At 33.7% G+C, this 23,285-nt stretch overlaps 1 protein-coding gene across 1 annotated transcript in view; it reads left to right on the top strand.

Annotated features, from left to right (window-relative positions):
* LOC110025684 (scarecrow-like protein 1) overlaps positions 1-22,461 on the top strand; it is a 39,449-nt gene extending 16,988 nt beyond the window's left edge. The window contains exons 3-5 of the mRNA XM_020726297.1: positions 19,771-21,330; positions 21,759-21,914; positions 22,029-22,461. Coding sequence (XP_020581956.1) covers positions 19,931-21,330; positions 21,759-21,914; positions 22,029-22,230 — 1,758 coding nt within the window. The 5' untranslated portion in view covers positions 19,771-19,930 and the 3' untranslated portion in view covers positions 22,231-22,461. The remainder of the gene's footprint in view (positions 1-19,770; positions 21,331-21,758; positions 21,915-22,028) is intronic.
* The last annotated feature ends 824 nt before the right edge of the window (positions 22,462-23,285 follow it).

Here is a 23,285-nt window from a genome sequence, read left to right as displayed (position 1 = left end):
GGGCCCCCCGGGCCCCCCCCCCCCCCCCCCATGCGCGATCTCTTATCCTTGCTCCTCTCTGCGACGATTGTCGCCCTCCTTCCCGGTTCCCTCGCCTCTGGTCTGCGGTGGGTGAGTTTAAACGAGCTCCTCTTCCCCCTGATAGATATATTTACCCCATTTGGGGAGATCCAAAAAAAAGGAGTGCCGAAAATTTGTCCAAGGGAGAAAACTCTGCTTTTTTCTTTTCTCACTCACTTCTTTGATCTTCTGGTGCTTGAATTGGTTTCCTCTTGCTGTTGGAGGAGTAATTGAAGTTGGGGAGTGCGTTTAGAGTTCTTGTGTTACTTTCTTTTTGCTTCAAGGGGTACCTTTTCCCCTTTTGTGCCTTGCCCTGTTTTCAGTTTTGCTCTATGCCGAGTCTCTATTAGCTTGGTACAATAGATAATGTGGCATTTTAACTTAGCGTTGCACTTATATTTTTGAAAGGCATGTTACTCCAGCATCTAGAGATGGAAGTATGAGCATGTTCTAGGGATTGGATTTGATTACTTGCTTAAGATGGTAGGAATATAGCATGATATAAGTTTTTTCTCTTTTGTCTACTTGCTTGAGATGAAATTATGGCATATTTCTATTACTGCGAATGAGAAGGTTGAAGCATGGCTTTGAGACAATGTTAGCTCCTCTTGCAAGTATGTTGGGACATGCATTATGAAGCTTTTCATTCATTCTTATCTTTCATGAGATATTGGAGAGTTTATTTGGCCTTTCATGCATGTTTGGGGCTCAGTTTTGGCTTCCTGTGGCTTTTCCTTACTCGAAATGCATGCTATAAAAATTTTTTTATTTAATTTGGAAAGCTCTGCAACCTATTTTGAGAGCTTGGTCTAGCTCCTCATGAAACATCATTTTGTTTAAATACTTGCCGGAAGTTGTTCATGTTTGGAATACTCAAGTTAGGGGTCTAAATATACTATCTATGTTATTGTTCTTGCTTAAGGCATAAATTGGCTCTAGATCTTGATATTTCAAAAGCTCGTGAGCTGTCCCTTGGCTTTGAATGGTTCGGTTTTATCTCGAAGCGACTGGAATTTTAATTTATGCTAAAGATTGGATTTTAATCTATGCTCAGGCTTTGTCTTGGCCTTGAACGGCTCAGTTTTGGGACTTTGTGGGTACTTGGTTTTCATTGCAGGGGCATGAGATGTTAATTTTTGTTGAGGATGAGCTTTTGGTTTTGGTTAGAACATCCTACTAACTGTTTAAACTTCATGTATGAGCTTTGAAGGGTTTGCTTTTGGCTATGTTTGGGGGCTCGGTTTGCTTGCTTTAGCTCCTATCCGAGAGCCCGTTTCCCCGTTTCTGGTGTTTACCTGCTCTATAGCTGTGGGAGGATTCAACTTCATTTGCTTGTCCTTTGGCTTAATTATACATATTGTGGAAAAGTTTATTTTGAATTTGGATCTCCATAGCTGTTCTTGTTTGAGACATATGGTCGTCCTATATTTTGATGTCTTGAAGGCATAGAGATGTTTTCTAGTCCTTGTTGTGGCCTGGGTTCGAGCCTTAGCTGTGGCTCGGTTTTGCCTTGTCCTGCCCCTACCCCAGGGGTGGTTTGGGTTCTGATTTCCATTGGCCTTAACTCCTAGGGTTTTGGAAGTGTATAAGACTGCAGTTTGATGTTTGCTTGGTCCCTAGCCATGGGTTTGTGATGTGGTTGAGTTAGCCTTCCCCTTTGGTCTTGTCCGTGAGCTCACCATTGGGATTTGCTCCTCTTATAGTCCCTACTCGTGAGACCTATTGGAGTTTGTTTGGTGTGATTCGGTCCTTCTCGTTGGGCTTGAATGAGTTTGCCTTCCCCTTTGGTCCTGCCTGTGAGCTCACCATTGGGATTCACTCCTCTTACAGCCACTACTCGTGAGACCTATTGGAGTTTGTTTGGTGTGATTCGGTCCTTCTCGTTGGGCTTGAATGGCTTGAATGTTATTGATGAATCAAGTTTGTCATCCCAAAAATTATAATTATTTCATTTATCCTCTTATGTATGCCGAAGGAATATAGTAGTCACTGGTGGTTCTTTTGGTTGCCTTAGCCGTGAGCACTACTTGTGCCTCGGGTTGCCTTTGGTCGTGGGCTTTAGCAGCTGTTCCTTGCTGTCTTTAGCCGTGAGCCTCTTTTGGCTTCGAGTTTTTTTAGCCGTGAGCTTTAATAGCTCCGCCCTTTCTTTTTTGTTGCCCTGGCCGAGAGCCTTACCTGCTGTTCATCTCTTTGTAGTAACCCCGGTCGTGAGCATTTATTTGGTTTTATGGGAAGATTTTATGCTTATTTGATATGTGAGACTATGGATTAATTTGGAGGTTGGAAGATTTTGATATCAACTTTGGGATTTTAGGAAGATTTGCAAGCTTTATTTGGGAGAGCATTCAGTTGATTTGATTAATCCTACGTCTTTGGGGTTTGAAAAATCAGCGCAAAGTGGCATTTTATGTTTGTTAGGAAAGACCTTGGGCCCTACTTTTCCGGGTCTTTTCGATAGAAGTTTTTTTTTAGAGCTGACCCATTCTCCTTTTCGGTGTTTTAGATGGATCAGTATTTCCTCTCTCACCCCATTTTTGTTCTTTTCTTTCCTTGCTTCTTGGTTCGATTTTCGATGCTTATGTCCGATGCATAAGTGTCCACGTATAGCGTTTTGTTATACGTGAAACCATCAATCAAGGTCGCAAGTAGTTTGTTTTAGGGCGTAGGGTGTTGATGATAAAGACACACCGAAAATAGAGCAGAAAGATGTCCTATCCTATAACATCAAGATTCAGACATTTGATGAACAATAGGATATGATATTCTTCACCGACATAAGTCTAGCGGGAGTTGGCTCGAACCTCCTCAGCCGACAATGTAATCGACTCGTGGACAATGAAAATTTCTAAAAAAAATAATGATAAGTTTTGATAAACCCTTTTCAAGCAAAAATATACTTTTCTACGAAACAAAAATTGATAACTCTTCTTTGCATGTTTAAAATTTGTGTGCATGTCAAAAACATAAATTTTAAAATTGATTGTCCATCTGACGAATATCTGTTTAGGCTGGGAAGTAGCCCTCTAGGTGAGGCTCAGGACGCACTTCTAGACGAGTGACGGGTTCTATACATTAGGGTGACTGAGTAGCCTTTGTGGACCCTCCAGTACATATACATATATCTGAGCCTAGCCCTACAACGAGTGCTTGCGGTCCCCCTTACCTGGACTTTTTGCTTTATCGAAGCTTTGGACAGAGCACTCGTGCTTCTTTGCTTTTCTTTGAGATTTCTTCAAGATTTTTGAAGATTTTTTTTTATATGAGTTTTTCCCTCGTTGATTTTCTCAAATTTTCGGTCATGAGTTGTCGTTACACTTTTCTTCAGATTTCCTGGATGACATTTCTTCCAGACTTCGCTTTTTGCAATGCATTTCAGCTTGCTATATTTAAGAAACAGCGGATCTCACGGGCGTACAGATTTGTTTTACGTTTACAACACTTCATTTTCCTGTTTTACCTGCTACTGTTCTGTACAACATGTTATATTATTCTTGTTTCTACTTACTACTATACCTGCTACTGTTCTGTAAAACATGTTATACTGTTCCTTTTACTGTACTTGCTACCATGTACTTGCCACCACTCTATATAGCATGTTACACTGTTCCTTCTACTATACCTGCTACTGTCATGTATGACATGCACACTATTTCTTTTATTGTGCTTTCTACTGCTTGTCTTGTACTGCACATTTTTATATTACATAGCCTTAAACATGCCTCCTTTCCATATAGGATGTTTAGAAGACTATTACCATTACCATAGGGTCTTTGACATCATAACTGGACACTCTAGAAAACTTAAACTCATCACAACAAGGAGCTTGGAGTTAGCGCGGTGTTAGCGCGGTGGGCAGCACGCAGCACGACCATCTTCAACAGCAGAACATGTCTCCCCCAGCTAAACCATTCTTTTCCTAGAATTTAAAACGACAATCCATAGGATTTCGAGGTTGTTCGCCTAGTGCAACATAAATCCTTAACCTTTTCGTTAGGCTTTTGTATAACTCTGCTATACGATCTAAGCCCTAACTCGTTTTAGGATTCTGAGGTTGTCGTTCGTTACGATCTAAATCTAAATTCTCAAATCTTCCAGGCAAATCTTCCAGGCTATTTGTGTGATCGTTTCACATGAATGAAAGCCATAATTAGAATAGAACACTTGAATATTTCTCTCCGAAACTGAAGCCAAACCATAAGGTAGACTGGGAAGCCACCCCACCGAGGATCTCCTCTGGATCCTCTGGATCTGTGGCATCCCCTAGTTCTTGTTCCTTTGGATCTTGTAATAAATGTTTCAAGTTTTAACCATTCCCTTTTGCACACATCTTTGTCAAATTTCGTTGAAAAATTCTATCTTTTTGAAGTCCTTGAAGATAATTTTTCCTGATTTTTATCGAGAGTATACTTAAGTGATTTCGGTCGTTTAAGATGCAATTAACTATAGGGGTTGCCCTTATAGGAAGCTTTTCCGAACCCAGCTTAAAATAAACCCTATTTAATTTTTTATATTAAATAGAGGAATTTGTCGTCAAATAAAACGGTTTCGCAGACCAAACAGACGTCATATACACTTTAGTTTATCTGATCGAGCCTCATCCTCAAGTCTTGTGTTTTTTTATTCGGGATAGATACAAAATTTAAGGTACAACGCTCTTTCATTTAAACTATGGAAAACTATGGGGTCAGTTTGATTTCATAATTCAACGTCCTTTATTTTTAAGCTTAAATCTATATGTCCTTCCGAGGTGGGCGACGGGATTTCAATTCCGGTGACCGACAGATTCGTACGGGCAACTTCCCCACACCCTTTTTCCCCGCCGACATTGGTTCAATTGGGTGAAGATCCCAGAATTTCTCTTTTTTGCTTAGAAACACTTTTTCCTTGTAGGTGTCTAACCTTTCACTAGGCACCACTGTTCTTCCTGTTAAGGCATATCCTGTATATAGCAGTTTGAATGATTTAGAGGGATGTACAAATCGCTTTGGATGGGGAGATTTTGTATGCTCGTGGTGCGTTTTTATAGAATTGCTTCCTGCTGGCTCTAACAATCTCAAGAGTTATAGAATTGCTTATTTAATTTTGAAGAGTTTGATAAACTTCCCACGATATAACTATTGAGATTTTGATAAAAATGAAAAAAATTTTGGTAGGGTTTTTATTATGAATTTTGATATTTGACTGTGAATTTGAAAAATGGATGAACAAGGGTACTAGATTTGTAAATAACAATGTTTCGTGTGCTATGTATGTCAATGCCCCTAAAAAAGAGACCTATAGAATTTGGTGGTGTATATCAGGCACCATATCAGCATTTGAGTTTCTTTATGAATGATTCAATTTGCTAATATTCCATTCTTGTTGAAGCTTAAATAAGAAATTATGGGATGCTTATAGCAACTTTCAGAATATGATTAAATGTGATCGTAGTAGTTTCTTATGTAGAAGTGAATCCATTTTAAGTGAGGACAATAAAATCACTCTGTGATAGACTATATATTTTATTATTCTCTACGTATCAATCTAGGATGTTCATAACACTTATGTCTCCATTCTGCCTCAGAGATTGCAATGTTTACCTTTTTGTCTTTTTAACGGCCTGATTTGGATGATGTTCTTGATTCGGCCTGATAGAAAGCAAACTAATTATTTATTACTTTTCAAGGACACCATGAAATTGTTGAGCCCAGCCTTGCTTCTACAAACCTATTATGATTATCTTCAAATGGATCTGCCCTCCTCTAAAAGCAGTTGCTATTAGTTTGTTTGTAAGAATTATATTTTTAGTGATCTTTATTAAAGATTAGATGCTAAAGAGGGTATATAATCTATCCAAATAAAGAGATAAGAAAAATAAAGATGCAGTTCTAGTTAAGTGTATTAAGAATGGAAATGAAAAAGTGTTTTTCTTAGATCTACTATATTCAACATAGATGGAGAGATATTTTGATAAACTTTTTAATGAAGATTTTGAAAATATGATCGATTTTAGTGATCTTAGTATAGTTAACAATAATAAAATTTTTTATTTTTATTGTCGCATTGGTAAAATAAAAGTTGAGGAAGCTTTAAACGAAATGAAAGTTAAAAAATCAATACGACTTGATGGAAAATCAATAAAACTGTGTAAATATTTAGAAGATTTAGGAATTTCTTAGCTTATAAAGCTTTTTATATTATTTTAAAAATTAAAAAGATGCCTGAGGAGTGAGGGAATAGTATTTTGATCCCTATTTTTAAGAATAAAGGGGATGCACAAGCGTGTGCAAATTATATAGGAATTAAATTATTGTGTAATACATTAAAATTATGGGAGAGAATAATTGAGCATTGGTTAAGACGTCATACAAATGTTTCTTAAAATTAGTTTTGATTTATGCAGGCAAGTCTATTACGGAAGCTATATATTTATTTAGTGGTTTGATGGAGAAGTAAATCGAGTGTAAGGAGGATTTACATATGATTTTTGTTGATTTAGAAAAAGCTTATGATAAGGTATCAATGGAAATAATTTGGAGAGTTATAGAAAAGAAATGTATTGGTATGATTTCTATTTAAGTCATTAAAGATATGTATGCTAGAGTTGTTACTTGTGTTCGAACAAAAGGATGATTAGCCAAGTATTTTCCTATTTCAGTTGGATTACATGAGGGATCAATTTTAAACCCATACCTTTTTGCTTTAGTTATGGATGCTTACCGGATGTTGCACCTTGGTGTATGTTTTTTTGATGATATCTTTCTGATGGATAAGACTAGAGAAAAAGTTCCATAAAAATTTGAATTTTGGAGGTCAACAGTAGAGTTTAAAGACTTTTGTTTGAATTAATCTAAAATTGAATACATGGAATGTAATTTTAATAGTAGTAGATCTAGTAACACAGTTGTATCAATGGGTGATCAAGTCATTAAAATAAGTGAACGTTTTAGTTATCTCTGGTGCATTGTTCAATTTGATGGGGATGTTTTTAGTAGAAATCAAGTTGGATGGTTGAAGTTCAGGAATGCATCAGACCTATTGTGTGATAGAAAAGTAACGATTAGACTTAAAGAAAAATTTTCTAAGATAGTGGTGAGACCTGCAATGCTCTATGTTTCATAATTTTGGCCTATAAAATAGAAGCATAAAACTATGTTAAGTGTTGTTGAGTTGTGAATGCTTAGGTGGATGAGTGGCTTTACACTCAAGATACAAAATGCAAAATAAATATATCCGTGAAAGGTTTGATGTAGCTCTAGTTCTAGAGAAGATTAGATAGAGTCATCTTAGATGGTTTGATCACATTAAACATCGACCAACTGATGATCCTACTAGGAGAATAGATGTTTTCGATTTAACTTTTGGTAAGAAAAGTTTGTTGACCTAAAAAGACTTGGGCATGTTGTATGAAAAATGATCTTAATCTTTTTAGAATTAAATGAAAATATGACACTCAGTAGGACACATTGGAGAAAAAAGGATCCATGTAGCCGACCCCACTTAGTGGGATAAAGGCTTTATTATTGTTGCTTCATTAACTGATAAATTATATGAACTTGCAAAATAAATTTCATAGTGGATGGCTCCTGAATGAGGTAAAAAATCCTTGCATGGTCATGGAATGAGTTTCTTACGCATTCTCTTTTGCTTTATAAAGTTATATTTATACTTTTCTCTCAATAAACAAAAAGTAGGTTACATGTGAATAACATATTTCTCTCTCGTTCATATAGTTTATAGTAATAAAGAGTTAGTGGCATGTGATGATGGATATTAGCAGTGATATGAAGTTGTCGCTTTAATTTTACATACACTGATGTTAACATGCAGGCCTTCACAATATCATATTTATTTTTGAAGCACTACCAATCTCCCTGATGAGACTTGCTATGAGGAAAGTTTTAATGAGAGAATTGGTAACTCAAATCTAGCAAATAACTTCTATTAAGCATAAACGGTGAGATATTGTGACATATATCATGAACAATTAAAGAAACATGAGTTATTATATATTAGTACTGTGATGGATGTAATTTAGTTGTCAAGGTTAAATTGGTACTGCATCAATAAAAGAATTATGCGTTTCAAGAAATATTTAATATAATTATGCTTATGTTCACAGATATGATAAATTATAAAATGAACCTATCTACCAATATTCATATGCTACCCCATCATACACCCTCAAATGAGAAAGGATCTAATCATTCCCTTAAGGACTTGTTATTCTGACTAGCTATTATTAAAAAGTTTAATACCGACGTACATATTAGTATAAAAATTTTACATATTATTTATATCACCAGTAAGCTGTAAGCAAAAGTATTATGAATAGCATGATCATCTTTGTTTATATATCAAAATCTGAGTTATGGGAATAAAATATATTCTATTTAACATAAAGTAATGTGCATGGAAACAAATATTACAGCTATAAGAATATATTAACTATATAGGAATTTCTGTAGTAATAAATTGAAATAAAATTATCGATGTGATTTATTGTCCTAGTTTAAGCATAAAGAGGAGACCACATGCATAACAAATAATAGAATATTAATGACAATGTTGGCAACCTATAAATATTTAGCAGCATACAGAACTTATGAATAACACTCCTCACAAAGAAATATGTTTATTTCTTAATAAATAATAGTTATTAAATTCGCGGCACCTGGACTTCCACTCTCTTGAAATCTAAAGAGATTTCATTATAATTGTATTAACTCGAAAGTTCTAGTGTACGGTTTAAATTAATAGAAACACATAAAAATATTAGAAATTATGTAGTTATTGTGATAGAAGTTATACCCTCCAACAACCACTGTTTATTTTCTTAGTATAGAATAAAATTGTAATATCTATCTTACATTGTAACCTAGGTGAAAGATAATTATGATAATTTTGAATCAATGATATTAAAAGTAAATATTAAATTAGAATAGTATAACCTAGAAGTGTTGAATTTAGTTGTTCAATTTAGGGCAATTGAATGGTTAAAGTTATGCACAATAAGGGAGGCTACAATAATATAATGATAAAATTATACATCAATATTTTTTTTATGAAAATGAATAATTAATTTATACAAATAGGATAATAGAAAAGAGAATAAGAGGAGGAAAAGATGGAGATCTCCAAAAAAAAAAGTACGGTAAGAGTGATTATGTTATAAACTATGAGATTAGGTGATCTTGTTCGAAAGAAGACGGAGGACATGAGGAGGAAGCTTCTTTGTTGGTGGCTTGATCAAAGAAGGAAGAGATGAGAAAGAGATGCTTATTTGGCTAGAGGATCTTTGCTAACTTCTCTATTGAGTAATTTTGTTTGATTGTAGGAAATGGGTGGCCTTGGTGAGTTCTTAACTACAACCCTACCAATATAATGATCTTGTTTTGATCTAGGCAGACTAAGTATGAAGTTTAGTGAAATTTTCTCTTAATTTTATTCTAGATTTAGAGTAAACTATATAGATAATTAGGTCTTGGATGCTCTCCCTTAATCATCTAATAAATCAAATACTTTAATATGAAATATATCATATGTTCTTCATATCATGCACCAAAAATTTTTCTTGAGGTCTTGATATATTTTTTGTACTTCTTGGGTGATTAAAATACCAAGTAGAGTGTGCTACTCGAACGCTTTATTGAAGTCCTTTATTTGATATAAATTCATTCTTTAAATCTCAATGCGCTTGTTTGATCTAGTAAACTCGGGGTTTAATCAATTATAAACTTTCTCTGAAAGCTGTATCAATTTATTATTTTCCTTCCGAGTTACATGAATACAATTTATTATTATGGGCTTAATAATCTTGTGGTATATAATTGCACTGCCTCTTGAAGTTACTATTGCAATCCGAACTTGCTTTATCGCGAGTATTAACTATCACTTTTTAGTGATCATTCAAGCTTTACATAAATTGAGGTGTTGTTGATTGCAACCACATTTTCTTGCCTAATTAATGTTGAATCTATAATTATTACTTTTTCATCAACTCAATCCTTGACCTTTGTCTTAAGTTCCATAATAATAATACACGTCAAGCTCTTATCATGAGTGTAAATCTCACAACAGACACCGTACATATAACATAGCTCATCAATACGAAAATAACTATAAGTAGGTTTAGTCCTTGAGTTGGACAATTCTTCTCATGACAATTAAGTTGTCTAGCGGTACAAACTATTATTCTTTCACGTTGTGTTAGGAAATAACTTAATTCTTAGTGTTAAACATCATTTCAAATCTAAAATTTATCCGTGCCAAGAGGATTGGTGACAATAAGAGCTAACACCATACAATTTTTACTTTTTTGAAATTTTGCTCGCAAGCATCATTTCATACGAACTTAACATGCTTCTGAGTCAATTTAGGTAATGGTACAGTAGCATTAGAAAAAATTTAGCAAATTTTAAATAATGTTTGCTAGATCATTGAAGTACTGAATCTCTACTGCGCTTGGCCTTGACCAATTCATTATTTTTCCCTGACTTTGACAGGATCCATAAGAGTTTGAGTTTCATTGATAATCTATCCAAAAAATGCCATTTTTTGAACTCAAAACTCACACTTAAAGAATTTTGTATAGAGCTTATTATTTCAAAAAAAAATTCAACATTGTTCTAATATGTTGAGCATATTTCTCTTCATTCTCAAAAAGTAAAGATATCATCAATTAATATAATTACAATATAATCTAAACAAGATTGAAGACTATTCGTTATACCCATGAAAGCATGATGTAAATGGCATTACTAGAAACTCATAATGATTGTGCCAGGATCTAAAAGCATTTTTAAGCGTGTCTTCATTTTTTAACTTCAATTGGAGATATTATCGGTTTGAAGGTTAAATCTCAAAAAAATTGGAAGATACTTGTAGCTGGTCAAATATATCATCTATATGAGTCACTGGATGTTTATTTTTCACAATCACCTTATTAAGCTCTTTATGGTTGATTCATAGTCGAAGTTAATATATTTTTTCTCGCAAATAGAATTGGCACCCCCTTAGATGAGGATTTAGGTCTAGTAAATTCATTATTGATTAATTCTTGCAACTAACACTTGAGCTCCTGGAATTCAATTGTGGTCATGCAATATGTTCCCTTAGAAATTGTATCCATACTTGGAACTGAACCTTTGGCAAACTCAATCTCACGATTAGCTACTAGGCTAGATAAATCATTAGGAAACTAATCAACAAATTATTAAAACGACCACTGTCTAAAATAACACTAGGTTTCCTAGCTCTCACTGCAAGAGCAAAAAAAGTAGCATACTAATTAGAGGTCATCTTATGGACCCTGTAAGTGTTGGTACCATAGGGATATTCTTCTAATATCATTAAGACTAGAAGGGACTATATTAGGCATACATAAATTCACTCTTGTTGTATGGCAATTTTTAATGACATGAAAAGTAAATAACTGGTCTATTTTATTTCATCAAATTTAGCTAATGAAAGTATATTATGTTTAGCAGGCATAGGCATTTTGTTGAAAACAATATCATAATCGTGGACACACTAAGTAATAATCATTGATTATTCATATGGCATTATAATAGACATTGTTGCAATTGCGAAATTCATACACTAGATGTAAATTTGTCTGAGATGAATTAATGCGATGTTTTTGAGTCATGTTAACAAAACTCTTATTAATTGTTTAGAAATAGAAATAATATCTGCTATCACATGATATTTTTGCAAGCCGCTTGTTATATTGTAGGAAAAACTTGAGTTAGAATCGCTTATTTATGCTATCCTTGGCACTAATGTTGCACTGCTTGATATTGCTCTCTTTGTTATTGTTCTTGTGCATTGAAAACTCTTCTCCCACCTATTGTAATGCAGGAGAGTGTTGTTGATATGCCTGCCATGCCAAAATTTATTGTGATTGCTGTTGCGACTGAAAATATTATAGCTTTGTTTGTTGCCAATATGTTTTTTGATGTCATCTTTCATTAAATTTCTTCCATCCACTTTCATGTAGATACTTGAATTTTTGTTCTCGAGCAACTATTTAAGCAGATTGATCTTGCATCTTAAGGTGATAGTATTATTGTAGTTCTTTTCACCTTCTTTCCTTGATATCTCACATATTACTTTTTTATTGAACTCTTAATTTAAATATTTTAATTTTTCCACATCCCAGCAGTATTATACGCTCAAACATTAATCTCTATTTATGCATGCGCAATTTAGTCTACCAGTTCTCTAAATGTAGTACATTTTATCGCAATAAGCACAACTTCATATCTTCTTTTATGCCAAAAAGAAAACTGTAAATCTTCTAACTTTCATGTTGGTTCTCATTATCTTGCATGGTTTTTTTTATTCTTGCTCTAGGTTTCTTAATTCGGTCATCAATGTGGTGAATCTAACACTAGAAAACAACAACAACAACAACAACAAAGCCTTAATCCCACTACGTGGGGTCGGCTACATGAATCCTTTTTCTCCATTGCGTCCTATTTAGTGTCATATTTTCATTTAGTTCTAGTAAATTAAGATCATTTTTAATACAATAAGCCCAAGTCTTCCTAGGTCTACCTCTGCCTTTCTTAACACAAGTCGAATTTAAAGCATCTACTCTCCTAATCGGATCATCTAATGGTCGACGTTTAATATGACCAAACCATCTAAGACGACTTTCCTAGGTCTACCTCTGCCTTTCTTACCTCTGTTGCTACACTCGAAAAAGGAAATTTTTTTTTCTGAGAAAGAAAGCAGAGCTTTTCTAAAAGAAAAAGAAAAGAGCTTTTCTGGAAGGAAAGTGGAAGCAGTGCTTTTTTAGAAGGAAAGCAGTTAGAATCGCTTATTTATGCTATCCTTGGCACTAATGTTGCACTGCTTGATATTGCTCTCTTTGTTATTGTTCTTGTGCATTGAAAACTCTTCTCCCACCTATTGTAATGCAGGAGAGTGTTGTTGATATGCCTGCCATGCCAAAATTTATTGTGATTGCTGTTGCGACTGAAAATATTATAGCTTTGTTTGTTGCCAATATGTTTTTTGATGTCATCTTTCATTAAATTTCTTCCATCCACTTTCATGTAGATACTTGAATTTTTGTTCTCGAGCAACTATTTAAGCAGATTGATCTTGCATCTTAAGGTGATAGTATTATTGTAGTTCTTTTCACCTTCTTTCCTTGATATCTCACATATTACTTTTTTATTGAACTCTTAATTTAAATATTTTAATTTTTCCACATCCCAGCAGTATTATACGCTCAAACATTAATCTCTATTTATGCATGCGCAATTTAGTCTACCAGTTCTCTAAATGTAGTACATTTTATCGCAATAAGCACAACTTCATATCTTCTTTTATGCCAAAAAGAAAACTGTAAATCTTCTAACTTTCATGTTGGTTCTCATTATCTTGCATGGTTTTTTTTATTCTTGCTCTAGGTTTCTTAATTCTAATACAACCAACTTGAATCTAACACTAGAAAACATTACTTCAAAATTAATCGTTTGAATAATGCCCAAAGAATCAACGTGATAGGTCCATTTTGAAGTGATGTTCCCACCAATCATCTGGAACTTCGCGTAGTTGGATTATTTTCATATCCACCTTGCACTCTTCAGGGTATTTAACATATCAAAGTCTTTCCTAAGCATGGTGAAGTCATACATCTAATTCGATTTGTAATAACCTGCATTTAAATTTAGGAGGGGTTGTCTTCAAAACTTGATCAATCACGTTATCCATCACATTGTCATTAGTGTGCACAACCCGTGGGGTTGCAATTCCAATGTTAAATGTGCACCCACAATAATTTATATTACTTTTTATGCATTTAATACCGATTGATTAAACCTAAGTCCCATCATGGTGGCTGGGTGTACAACTTGTGCATGTTGAGTTCTTATAGTGTTGGTTAGGCTATTTGTGATGAATTGCTTAAATTTCAGGAGTAAACTTGTCGATCTTAGTTAGTCGACACGTGGATAACAATGAATTGTTGGGGCTACAATTTACTCAATAGGATGAGTGACAGTAGCATGTCAATCAATAGATCACGGGCCTCAAGGGATAGATACATATTCTTTAATAGATCCTCGTCTATCAGTTGTGCAATCGACAATGGCATATCTTCTTTGTCGCGCCATTTTTTATAAGTAAAACACCATAAAAGTAAGGGGCATTCACGTACATACCACACAATTTCTATGAATTGACATATTTGACACCTAAATTTTACTTTCTTTCTTAATAAATGCTTATATATATTAATAATATATTACGATAGAAATTGTGTAGAATAATTTAAATTTATTGATCCCACTACTCGGTGCTAAAGAAACAAGATATATATATACAAAACTTATCTTTGATACCATTTTTACATACGAGTCTAAAAGAAAATACACCTAAGCAACACGGGATGTGATAAAGTGATGTGAAACTTGTTTTATCTTTTAGAGAGGAAAATTCATATTCAAGTAACGTAAACAATAAGAGTGAGTATGAAAAAAATAAATATTATTTTATTCCATAAATAAATTTCAATTATTGATTTACTCAGAGAGAAACAAATCTTAATAAAATGAAGTGAAATAATAGCTACACAAGCAAACTACCCAAACTTAAAATTAAAATATAAATAGTTTTAGTATATAAACTTAAGAAATATTAAGATAGTTTATTGTTGAAAAATTTGCTCACGATGAAGGCTCACCAAGTACCTCAATAGAATTTACCATAAGAAGAGTTACTACAAGTGAGTTTGACAAATCAAATCCAACAAATACAACAACAACAACAAAGCCTTAATCCCACTACGTGGGGTTGGCTACATGAATCCTTTTTCTCCATTGCGTCCTATTTAGTGTCATATTTTTATTTAGTTCTAATAAATTAAGATCCTTTTTTATACAATAAGCCCAAGTCTTCCTAGGTCTACCTCTGCCTTTCTTAACATTAGTCGAATCTAAAATATCTACTCTCTTAGTCAGATCATCAAATCTAACAAATAACTTCATATTTTTATTTAATTATAATAAATTAAGTTCAGTTTTTATACAACATACCCAAGTCTTTTTATGTCCATCTCTATCATTCTTAACATAAGTCAAATCTAAAACATTTACTCTTCTAATTTGGTCATCAAATGGTCGACCTTTGATGTGATCAAGCAATCTAAGGCGACTCTCTCTAATCTGGTTTGCCATTGGAGCTACTCCAACCCTTTCATAGATATATTCATTTCACATTTTGTTCTCTTATTATAAAGTCACTCATCCACTTGAGCATTCTCATCTTAGGAACACTTAACTTGATTTTATGCTTTTCTTTTATAGACTAAACATTATGCTTCATAAATCATTGTAGATCTCACAACCATCTTATGAAATTTTTCTTCAATTCTAAGCGGTACTTTTCTATCACACCATAAGTCCGATGCATTCCTCCACTTCAACCATCTAACTTGAATTTCACTAATAGTCATCTATATTGACGACACCGTGAGCAATTGAGCCGAGATTTCTAAAATGTTTAGTCATTTTAATGACTTGATCACCCATTGTTGTACCCAATTATTAGATTTATTACTAAAATCACATTATATCTATTCAACCTTAACCTACTCAAATGAAATCTTTTAGACTCTAATGTTAGCCTTCTTAATTCAAGTTTTCATTGAACTCTCTCTACTCTTATCCAAAATAAGGATATCATCAACGAAAATCATATATCAAGGTGCATCCTCCTATAAATGTCTAGTAAGAACATCCATAACTAATGCAAAAAGATATGGGCTTTGCAAAAAGATATGCTTAAAGCTTAAAGCCAATCTTTGATAATCCAACTGAAACAGAAAAACCTTGATCAATCCTCCTTGTGTTCGAACACAAATAACAACTCTAATATGCATGTCTTTAATGAATTTTACATAAGCATTATCAATACCTTTCTTTTTTAGAACTCTACAAAGTACTTTGAAATCTTAGCATAAGTTTTTTTTTTTTAAATCAACAAAAATCATATGTCGATTCTCTTTACTCTCTCTGCACTTTTCTATCAAACCTCTCAATAAATGTATATCTTTCATAGTAGACTTGCCCGGCATAAATCTAAATTGATTTTGAGAATTTTTGGTATCACATCACTAACCTATATTAAATTACTCTCTCCTATAATTTTAATGTATGACACATAAATTTAACTTCTCTATAATTTATACACTCTTGTGCATACCTTTTATTCTTAAATGTAGGAATGAATAGGCTCTCTCCACTCATTAGACATCTCTTTAGTTCTTAAAATAATATTCAAACATTTAATAAGCCAAAAATTTTTAGATATCTTAAACATTGTTATATTTCTATTGAAATACCATCATACTATACTAATTTTTCACACTTCATGCTCTACTAATTTTTCACACTTCATTTTTCTTAAAGCCTCATCAATTTTTGTCTTACTAATTGATAGTAGAAATAAAATAGCTTATTACTATTTACGATATTAAGATTATTAAAGTTGCTCATATTTTAATAATGTTCATAAAAGGTTTATCAAAATATCTCACCCCATATGGTGAATATTTTTATTAATTTTTTTATTTTTAATCTAATTACATTTTACTTGAACTAAATGCTTACTTTTCTTTTTAATTGACTAGTTTATACGTATATCTTTCACTATTTTTAATCTATTATAAAGATCATTAAAAATTGAATTCTTAGCATCATAATTTTTTTCTTTAGACTTTCTAAATGCTACATTTTTTAAAAATTTTTTTGAAGTTCTTACGTCTAAATCAATTTTTATAATGAACTTTCTTATTTTATATCGTTACTTTTTGCATTTTGCTTAGTAGTATTCGTTATTTTATCCTACATTGTATTACCCTTTTCATGAATATCCCAAATCTTAAATATTGAAGTTTACTTATAAAAATAATATTATGTGCATCTGTTAAATGTCTTTATCTAGTTCTATAATAATATTTTATTATATTTTTTTGTTCAATCCTTCATCTTAAAATTTAAAACAAAAAATTGATGTTTAATACTTAATTTTTTATTTAAAATGACTATCATTTTTACGATCTAGACAATCTATTCTTTTCATAAGAAAATAATCAATTTTGTTTTATTAAATCCATTCTTATAAGTGGTAATATGTTCATCTCTTTTCATAAATAACAATAATAATTATAAGCTAAATCAAAATTTAATTTGATATCTTTTTTAGTAGTCATCCTAAAATCATAATTCCCATCAATACTTCTAAAATCTTCTACCACTCTACTAATATGTATATGTATATCTTCTCAAATAAATTTTATTTTCCTCAAGAGGTATCCTTTGTATTAATTCTTCTAGGTCATTCTAAATTTTTTTTAACATATATCCAATCTTATCTGAGGAGCATAAGCATTTATAAGATTAAGAATCTTGGCATCAAAAATAATATTTGGACCTGTAATTTTATCTCTCATTCTATTAATTTACACAACATTATCTTTCAAACCCTTATCTATAATTAGATATACACTATTTTAATACGAGTCCTACTTGAATATCAAAGTTTAAAATTTAAGCTATCAATCTCCTTCATATTTTCTCCAATCATTTATTTTATTGAATGCGTGAGATATTTATTTTCCTATGAATAACATTAATTTACTTGTGAGAGTATTTGTAGTTTAAGTTTTTATTCAAATATTAATTTCATGAATTGACATTATTGCCCGCATCTATCCATAATGTGAGAACTTTGTTTTATTTAACACTACTCTGGGGCACCAGTGTAGTGACCCTTACACCATTTTCATTGTATTCAGGGCATACGGTGTGTCACTTTCAAGGGATGTCCTAACATTGACAAAATGATTTACCATTTATCTCATAGTTTTTCGACGAAAGTTTTATGCCGATTGCCGACTACCCAATACGATCCTCTACTTTTCACACGCATGACTTGGGACCTAACAATGACCGTTTGGAACATGAATTATCAGGGCTTATAAGAGGAACATATGTTTCTTTTGTAACATGAATAATAAAAAAAACACAAATAACTATATAGTGGTTGTGTAATTGATGTCATCTAACTCTCAAGGCTGAAGTGTTATTGTCTCTATATATAATTTAAATGAACATAGTTGCGGTAAACCTTCACTGGCAATATTGAAAATAAATTTTTAATGAAATGACTATAGCATAGGCCAATCATCACCCTTGTAAGGTAATTCCTTAAATATGGCGTTCAATCATATAATTTAATGTAAAAGGATGATTCAAGTAATGCAAACAGCAAGGGAGTCAAGAATAACACAATGTTAAAATTATAATATTTTTGATTAAAAAAATATTCAATATACACAAATAGGATGATAGAATGATAGCAAGATGATGAAAAGATTGAGATCTAAAAAAAAAAAACTAATAGTCCTTCTGGTATGAAAGACGATTTTGAAAATTATAAGAGTTGATCTTGGTCAAAGGAGGACAAAGGAAGCGAGCGGTTGGAATGAAGAACAAAGTTGTGAGTGGGAGAGGTTAATTCAACTGAAGGAACTCGATGGCTTCAATGGGCTGTTATGTCATGCACTCGCCCTCTTTCCTCTTAAATCAAAACTCAGGCAAAGCAAGGGGAATAATATTTTGCAAAAATCAGTGGCTGTTATGTGAAGCTTCATGCATTTGGAAGTCCCTATTGAGGGCTTCGACAACTTGATTTGGGCTTAAGTGTTTTGTATGGTTTAGTTAAATTTTGGAAAATTTATGCATGTAACACGGAATTCTCATGTATTTACCTACCTCACACCAATATTTTGTTGTTTATCTGCATACCACTTTACCTATGCATGAAAAGGTGGATTTGACTTGTGACAGTGATAATTAGCGGTAGTTTTGATGTGATAGTAAAGAATTGAATGTTATGCGGATAAATATGAAAATTTTTGTGTGAGATATGTAAATATAGAAGAATTGTGTGCTATGTACGTTAATTCCCTTTCAATTTATTGTATTCATCTCATAAACTCAACAGCCTATCTACAAGAAACGTTTTTTTGTGAACTTATGCATCTTGCACTGATGCCACGATGAGCGTCTAGTAGTAGGCATGGCTTTATCTTCTTTTCCAAATCTTGATAAAACATCTTTATACATGCAGGAGTAAAGTGTGACAATAGTACCTTGACTATTTACATTTTAATCCCAGAATGTATAAAAGTGTCCTATCAGTTTCTTTCCTCTTTTAATTAGGGCTAAAATAGTCCTTCACTGGAAAAATTTAGCCCATATTTTAGAAGTATGGAGACTAAATTGACATTTTTATATATCCTGGGACTAAAACGATCACATACAAAAATGTATGCATTGGACCATTTTTGACACTTTTCTCATATGTGTAGTCATGCCAACTAATTTTCTCGAATGGCTCTTATTAAAACTTTAAAATACTGTCATCCATTAATGATCATTTAGGACAAATATATATATTTTTGCTCCTTACAAATTGATGAAAGCGTTTACACCATCATGGCAATGTATGTTCACCCTTTTGTGTTATTTTGTTCATGTTGTATGGCGATCATGCGCCTTCTCTTTTGTGACGCCTGAAGTTAATATTTTTTTTAAGCAGTTATCACCATTTATAGTGTTCAGAACCTGTTTTTGAGTTCAGGAAGGTTGCATTTGGGTTTTCTTCATTATCTAATTTTATGTTTTCCCCTGTTATGTTACAATGTTTCAGGTGCTCCATCTTACAAGTGGATATGCATGTCATGCTGGGTTCATTAGGCATCTCTGTTTTTAGCCAGCTGCTTTTTAGCCAGCTGCTTTCTTGATAATAGTTGCATGTTAGTTGATCAACACGCATTTGAATAGCTGACAGGTCACATGCACAGGCTATCATGTCATTAATGAGATCAGCAGATTCATCTACATCGTGTAGAGAACCTGGCTGCTATGGCCGTAAATGTTGTGACTCCTCAGCGTTATCTTCTCAGATATATGCCTCAGATAAACAAATGTTGCATTATGGTCTGAATTCTTACCAGTCAGATATATATGGCCAGCAATATTTTACAAACTCTTCCTCTGGTTTGAATCCTTTGAACTCTATTCATCTATCATCATCTTCAGTTCATGGAACAATGCACCGTCCCCAGGTTTCATCGGGGCCTTATCAACTGACAGGGAATGCCTGTCCTTCCATGACACAGGAGAATTCATATGGAGCATGTTTTTCTGCAGTTCATCATCAGGTTTCATCTCTTTCAAACAATCAACAAGAAACTCATTCTCTTTCAGAAAGTCATAGTCTGGATCCTGAAATGGACTACGATGAAATTGATATAAGATTGAAGCTTCAAGAACTCGAGCGGGCATTATTGGATGAGACTGATGACTTTGTAGACCTTGGCGAAGAGATGTTCATTGATGAAGACTGGACCGAGTCCATCAAAAGTCTCATGAGTCCAAATTCACCAAAGGAATCTTCATCAGACTCAAACGTAAGTACTATCAGCAGCAACAGGGAAACTAAAACCCCTAAACAGTTGCTTTTTGAATGTGCTTCTGTCATATCAGATGGAAATGTGGAAGATGCACAGGCAATGATCACAGAGCTTAGGCAAATGGTGGCAATTCAAGGGGATCCTCCTCAAAGGCTTGCAGCGTACTTGGTAGAAGGCCTTGCAGCCAGAATTGCCTCTTCAGGCCATGGCTTGTACAAAGCTCTGAAATGCAAAGAGCCCCCTACCACTGATCGCCTGTCAGCAATGCAGATCCTCTTTGAGATTTGCCCGTGTTTCAAGTTTGGTTTCATGGCTGCTAATGGTGCCATTGCCGAAGCATTCAAAGATGAGGAAAGAGTCCATATTTTAGATTTTGATATAAACCAAGGAAGTCAATATATAACCTTAATTCAAGCATTATCAGCCCGACAAACTAAACCACCCCGTTTGAGGATAACCGGTGTGGATGATCCAGAGACGGTGCAACGGGCAATTGGAGGCTTGAAAGTCATTGGACAACGCCTGGAGAAGCTTGCAGAGGAAGTAGGTGTCCCATTTGAGTTTAAGGCAATAGCTGCTAAGACTGCAGATGTTACTCCTTCCATGCTTGATTGTCGGCCCGATGAGGCACTTGTAGTGAACTTTGCATTCCAGCTTCATCATATGCCGGATGAAAGCGTATCAACGGTGAACCAACGAGATCGGCTCCTTCGCATGGTAAAGAGTCTGGATCCAAAGCTGGTTACAGTTGTTGAGCAGGATGTCAACACCAATACTACCCCTTTCTTCCAAAGGTGCTTCCCATGAAACTATAGCCTTCAAATTTTTTATTTCATAATTTTCCATCATTCTATATTCCTTGCCGCTCTGTTTAGTTTAATTTTAATGCTTAGTATTTATTATCATAAATATTTTTTTATTTGTTATGAATGAAATCACAAGCTACTGGAATTATTTAGGAATTGGACTGTTTTTATCTCCACACACACGCATGGTCCTTCTCTTTTTCACTTACAATTAGATTTATTGAGAATGATTTTTTCATGGACTTATTCCGTGTACTCTTTTTTCTATCAACCATCCATTCAAATCTACTGGTATATATCTCTTGCAATTTGACATTATTACCGCCACTTGGTCCCTCTTTGTCACAAGTGGTTTATAATAAAATTACAGATTCTTTTAGCCAACCTGATCAAAACTTGAGCTCATGAAATGATAGGTTTGTGGAGGTCTACAAGTACTACTCAGCAGTATTTGAGTCACTTGATGCAACCTTACCAAGGGAGAGTCCTGATAGAATGAATGTTGAGAGGCAGTGCCTTGCAAGAGATATTGTGAACATTGTAGCCTGTGAAGGGGCTGACAGAATAGAAAGGTATATATATAAATATATTTTTTGTGACTGCATACTTTTCAACACATCTGTTCTGGATCTTAGAGTTTAAGTTCTCTCGATTATCATTATTTTTTATTTTTTGTGAAATTTAAGATATGAAGCTGCTGGGAAGTGGAGAGCAAGGATGACAATGGCTGGATTTGTCTCATGCCCGCTAAGCTCTTATGTTAATGGAGCAATCAGGTCGCTGTTGAAGTCCACCTACTGCGACAGGTACAAAATTAAGGAGGAAAATGGGGCACTCTACTTCGGCTGGGAGGATAAGATTTTAGTTGTGGCTTCTGCATGGAAATAAAAAATAGTTGTTTCTGCTAATAAGATGATTTTGATGTGCTTCTGTATATAAGATTTGTGTGTAAGAAAATTTCTAACATCTCTGGCTTTTTGATGTATGATCTAATCTCCTCAAATGTAATCTGAATTCTCTCTGTTTGGTGCACCCGACAACAATGTTTTTTCTTGCGGATGTCTGCTGACTTTCTCTATTATTTTTTAGAATCTGTGTGCAGCGCAGCTTAAAATTCAATGCAATTATAGCTTCTCATCCATATTTTTAAAACTGCGGTGCAAATGATGATTTTGGACTGTTTTGGATGCCCAGATACAGTATTTTTTGGATCAGTTAGGGCTTGTTTGAGAATATGCTGAATCTCCCTTGTATTGCAGTAAATGCTGACATTTGCAAAAGCTTTCATTTAGTAAAGCAATGCCTGCCAAACGTACTCTCTCAAAATTATTTAACAGTAATTTTTTATCATTTTGGATCACGAAGAACCTCCGTTCCTCCAAGATTGTAAGTTGCTTTTATTAGAATGAGTTCAATATCTGTTTTTTTCCTTTTCGTTTTAAGATGAATTTTAGTATTAAGTTTATTCTTTTGAAGTCTTGATAAATATACTGTGATTCTAAAGAAAAAAATATTAGGTCAGGATTTTGGATGCATCTGGAATCTAATAGTAGGACATCACGTATCAAGTTGGACTATCGCAATATATTGGGATTGGTCAGTATTAAAATTTGTGAGACTCACTTGACACGTGACACCCCATCATTGGGTTTCAGATGCAAATTGCGTCTGGAGTCTGGATGTAATACAATTTTACTAAGTTTGGTTTAATGATGCCAAATTTTATGATGAATTTTAGTATTAAGTTTATTCCTTTGAAGTCTTCAAAAATATACCGTGATTCTAAAGAAAAAATATTATGTCAGGATTTTGGATGCATCTGAAGTCTAATGGTAGAGCATCACATATCAAGTGGGATTATCACATTATATTGGGATTGGTCATTGTTAAAATTTGTGGGGCTCACTTGACATGTGACATTCCACTATTGGACTTCAGATGCA

This window comes from Phalaenopsis equestris, unplaced genomic scaffold, assembly GCF_001263595.1.
Source record: "Phalaenopsis equestris unplaced genomic scaffold, ASM126359v1 Scaffold000002, whole genome shotgun sequence".
Classification (NCBI taxonomy): domain Eukaryota; kingdom Viridiplantae; phylum Streptophyta; class Magnoliopsida; order Asparagales; family Orchidaceae; genus Phalaenopsis; species Phalaenopsis equestris.
Note: the sequence above shows the minus strand (reverse complement) of the source record. Positions and strands in the feature narration are given on the sequence as shown.